At 43.4% G+C, this 4,793-nt stretch overlaps 1 protein-coding gene and 1 pseudogene across 1 annotated transcript; both read left to right on the forward strand.

Annotated features, from left to right (window-relative positions):
* Positions 1-995: 995 nt before the first annotated feature.
* LOC147420913 (uncharacterized) lies at positions 996-2,251 on the forward strand (annotated as a pseudogene).
* A 147-nt stretch (positions 2,252-2,398) lies between these two features.
* LOC147420914 (uncharacterized) lies at positions 2,399-3,500 on the forward strand. The gene is made up of 2 exons (XM_086504594.1): positions 2,399-3,307; positions 3,393-3,500. Exons 1-2 carry the CDS (start codon positions 2,399-2,401, stop codon positions 3,498-3,500), a joined length of 1,017 nt encoding a protein of 338 aa, XP_086360720.1.
* The last annotated feature ends 1,293 nt before the right edge of the window (positions 3,501-4,793 follow it).

A 4,793-nucleotide genomic window follows, 5' to 3' on the forward strand; every position in this document is an offset into this window, starting at 1 on the left:
ACGTGCAGTAGGAGGCACGAAAACTTAATGCAGAGAAACCAAAACGCTACAGAGTATTGCTTTGAGAATAATGTAGAGAGACAGTTTAAGTAAATTGCAAGGACACGTCATACTTACCCCCAATTTTTACCATGGCAGCAAATAATACTCCATTCCCATGTTCGATACCCGGTTCAAAGTTCATTGCACATTTATTATACCCAGCCCTGGATGATACTACACTAAAGGCGAGTGACTGGAAGAACATGTGGCTACAAAGTGGAGATTTTAACCCACCCGGCATGACGAGATTGTCTATTTTTCACGAAGTGCCATACTGGAGTGATTTGCTTATTAATCATCTACTCGACCCAATGCACATTTTTAAGAATGTGGGAGAGATCATATGGAAGACCATTATTGAAAAAAGGGAGAGAAAAGCTCAGAGAGATGACCTACAGACTGTGGGTCGAATGCCAGAGATGTGGCCTCGACTAAAGTCCAATGGAGCGTATGCTATTCCAAAAGGTCCATGGGTTTTGAGTCGTGCTGAAGAGCAACAAGTGAAGAAGACCATATCATCTTTCCAGACTCCTACTGGGTGCATGCGATGTTTGAAAACGGCCTTTACTAGAGATGACAATCTTAGTGGTCTTAAGTCGCATGATCGGCACAAATTTTTACAGTTTATCTTACCAATTGCCATAAAAGGTTGTCTGGCAGATGACATCAGATGTACCATTTATAAAATTAGTGAGCTAGTGCGTTGGATCTCATCAAAAGAGATAAGAAAAGACAGCATAGATGCAGCTCGCTTGAATGCAATCGAAGCAGTGTGTATGGTGGAGAAGTATTTTCCAACGAACATTCTTACCATCCAAATGCATTTTCTTGTGCATGTGGTCGATGAAGTTGAAATTGCTGGAACCGTCAACAGCAGATGGATGTTCTTCTTGGAGAGATTCATGAAGACTTTAAAGGGGTTCGTTCGTCAAAGAGCTCGTCTTGAGGGTAGCATGGCTGAAGGATGGCTTGTGCAAGAGTCTCTAGTTTTCATCAGTAAGTTCTTGGGTTCAATTGATCCAGAGATGCCCCGATTATGGACTAATGAGACCAACGCCAAGGTTACAGGAGACGAGCCGCAAGGACAAGGCGTAGTGAGAAAGATGGATCTCAGAATGCGAGAAAAAGGTTCTGAGATTTTGTCTACTCAACTCAGAGGCAATGCAAAAGTGGTTAGAGAATTACGAAGAGGAAAAGCAACGACGTATTACAGAACGTTTTCAATTCAAGCACAATCGTGCCACTAGAAACCTGCCTTATCCTGACCATCTTCAGAAGCTGCCAGACTTTCCTACTGGTTGATGGTTAGATGCAACAATTTCGGAGGCAAAGCGAAACGGAGTGTTGATTACTGAAGAAGAAGAGGAGATGCAAGGGGTTGCGACTGGCATGTAAGTATTTCTACAACTTCTTTTTAAAAAATCCATATGGTCTCCATTGCTTTAGTAAACCCTAAACTATGTGATTTATGTGCTTGTAGTATCACAAATACGGAGCTTTGTGGTCCCATAGGAGACACTTCAGAGTGCAGCGGATAGACGAACGAAGGGTGACCTTCAATAGTGGGGTTAGAGCAAGCTTCGTCCAAGAAAGTCGGGCCAGTGCCAGTGATGAAAACACACAGATTGGTCAGCTTGAATACTTTGTCTACATCCAAGACATTTTGAAGATTAGCTTCAGAAAGTTTGATACCTTTATCTTTGATGTCAAGTGGTTCAGAGTTATTACTAGTGGGCCTAATGCAACTGTACGCAAAGATAAGAGTGGATTAATTCAAGTGAACTCCAGGTGGGTGTGGACAGATGCTCGGGATACATTTGTACTTCCGCAGCATTGTGAACAAGTTGTGTTCACAATAGATCCACTATGGAATGAGAAGGATAAAGAAAATTTGTCTAAACCACGCTGGCTGTTTGTCGTTCAAGTTGCTCCACGGAGCAAACAAGTGTTTGAAGGATTGGATATAGAGGTTGAACAGTTGCAAGACTCAGAGGCATGGCAGATGGATGAGTATTTTGAAGTAGAGGTCAGCGATCAAAAAATGCCAGAATCAGAACATCGAGATGACACCCTAGATGCGGAGCTAAATGCAGAGAGCGATAACGAACTGGATTTTGATGATGAAGATGCGGAAGTACATATTGATATAGATATTTTTGGCACATCAGCTCTCATAGAAGATGAGACAATGACCACTGATTTTTGTTAAGATGTAATTTGTAATGAACACTTTCAACATCAATTAAATATAGTGATTTTTGTTACGGTTTTGTTTTTTATGTTATTTGTATTGCTTAAGTTGTTGAATAGTGAATTGACGTATTTCTGTTGTTCTTTGAATTTAAGTTTTGCAGCCATGGCCGACGACGACTATACATACTCTCCAGACTTTAGTTTCCCAGTCACTCCGGCCGGCATGTCACCCGAGCAGATGGGTAGCTTCTTGTCGCAGTTTACACCTGAGCAGGTTGCTCAGGCGCAGGCTCTTTGGGGTGTAGGCACCTCTAGACCTAGTACATCTGGTCCTACATTTAGGACTAGTGTGCCTCCTACCCCCTTGACTAGTGTGCCCCCGAGTCCAATCGGCACTACACCTCCGACGAGTGTACCAGTTACACCGAGGAGTGGCCGGTCTTCTTTGAGACAGTCTAGGGACCGTTCAGGTGTCTCTTCTAGAGGCGGTGGTTGTTGTGGTGACAGTGCTACCGATGCTTCCACACCACGGAGAGCGCGTCCACCGCTCTCTTCGGTAAACAGTTCACCAGCGAGCACACCACGTACACCTTGGGGATCACATGAGCATGATCCTAGCAAGGTGTATACGACCAAAGACGGAGTTGTGGTCATGGATACGGCCAAAAAGGCCATGCGACAGAGGATACGACAGCTTTGCACAGTGCAGTTTGGCCATTCTGTGATGGAGCATTGGGATGCTCAGGATCAAGAGAGGAAAAACTACATCGCTGAGGCCATTCATAGGGAGTACAGGCCGGCAGAGGGGTACGATCCAGTCTTGAATGACTGGATCTTGGGTGTGGCAATTGGCACCATGTCACATCGTCGATCAGAGGCTAGAGACAAATTCAGGAACAATGAACCGAAGCCGGCATGGTTGGACACACAGGAGTGGACAGCGATTGGTAGAGAGCTGACAGAGAATCTTGAGCGATTCCAGCAGCAGAGAGAGGCAGCCAAAGCACGTTTAGATTTTGCTGGATCATCACACCTTGGGAGTGGAGGATACGACACGCTTCATCACGAGTTTGTAAGTATCATAAAAACGCTTTGATTGACTAAATGTATATGTGTTATTTTCATATTTATTTATTGTTAAGTGTTTGGTTTTGCAGGAACTTGCAATGAAGCGTCCTCCTACACGTCGAGAGGAGAAGTATGGCTACAGGCATGGGCTTGTAGCTCTTTTTGACACAGCTAGCGGAGGAGGGAGAGGCCCTTGACTGGGAGGCCTTGCCTTGAGGGACAGAGTTCATAGATTTGTATTGGTAGCTAGTTTTGTGTATATTCATGATTGTATATATACCGACATTTACACTTATAGTTATATGCTTTTACTTTTTGTTATCTGTTCATGGTCGGTTATCTGTTATGCTTATTGTTTTATGCTTATGGTTGACAAAGACTTGGTTATTCTTATTGTTTTATGCTTATGGTTGACAAGAACTTGGTTATGCTTATTGTGTAGGGTTGACAAAGATTTGGTTATGCTTATGGTTATGGTTATGCTTATGGTTATGCTTATTGTTTTATGCTTATGGTTTGTAATGTTGAATAAGTACTTGATCAACAGTTCTTGAATTCGCTCTTTAGCAAGAAACAGAGTGGTGGAGTGTCGTAGCTTTTGCACTCCTCTTTTGAGTGGTGAGAGTTGGTTTATGTTGCTTCAGTACATGTCGCAGTAGCAACTAACTCTCTCTGCACATAAGTGGAGTGCAATTGCTTTTGCACTTCTTCTTTGGATAGAGAGTGCTGCTTTTTGCTGCTGCAGCACATGTGGCAGCATTCAGTACTTCTCTCTATCCAAAAATTGAAAAGGTGGAGTGTGGTTGCTTTTGCACTCTTCCTTTGGGTAGAGAGGGTTGGTTTCCGTTGCTGCAGTATATGCAACAGCAACAGCTAGCCCTCTCTGCCCAAAACAATTTGCAGGTTTTGGTGTCGGTATAGGCGCTGCTATATGCGACTGTATAGGTGCCAGTATACGCGTCGAAAATGACCTATAATTTCCAGCGCGTATTTAGACGAACATACCGACGCGTATATAATCGTCAATTCAAAGGGTTATACCGACGCGTATATAATATTTTATTTTGACGCCTATTTCAGCGCTTATACTGACGTGTATACAAGCGTTTATACCGATGCCTAATATACTGACGCGTATATAAGCGTGTCGATTTCGAGGCCGATACCGACGCGTATACCGACTTAGTTTATTTTAAAAATAAACTCAATCCCGTCGGTACACGCGCCGATATTCGCGCGACATGTTGTAGTGTGTGTGTGTGTGTATCTATCTCTCTCTCTCAAGTCATGTGTAGCATGGAATCCTCCTGGTGGAAGGCACACACGCTTGGTGATTTGCTCCATTCCCCCCATGCTCCCGCTTCACAACACAAAGTGCCACAGTTTTCACTAGTAAACATGTTAAGTGCAATGCATATACTCTCTAATGACATAAAGGGTGAAGACCCGATTGACATTAAAATTGGTAGTGCTTTAAAGCATTGTGACCA

The sequence above is a fragment of the Adiantum capillus-veneris genome, chromosome 28 (genome assembly GCF_014529385.1).
Source record: "Adiantum capillus-veneris isolate H3 chromosome 28, ASM1452938v2, whole genome shotgun sequence".
NCBI lineage: Eukaryota > Viridiplantae > Streptophyta > Polypodiopsida > Polypodiales > Pteridaceae > Adiantum > Adiantum capillus-veneris.

What these genes read in the sequence shown, in the direction of transcription:
- LOC147420914 (XM_086504594.1), top strand. Translation starts at nt 2,399, where the DNA reads ATGGCCGACGACGACTATACATACTCTCCAGACTTTAGTTTCCCAGTC. An exon ending in ACACGCTTCATCACGAGTTT is followed by an intron (nt 3,308 to 3,392) that starts GTAAGTATCATA and finishes TTGGTTTTGCAG; the next exon opens with GAACTTGCAATGAAGCGTCC.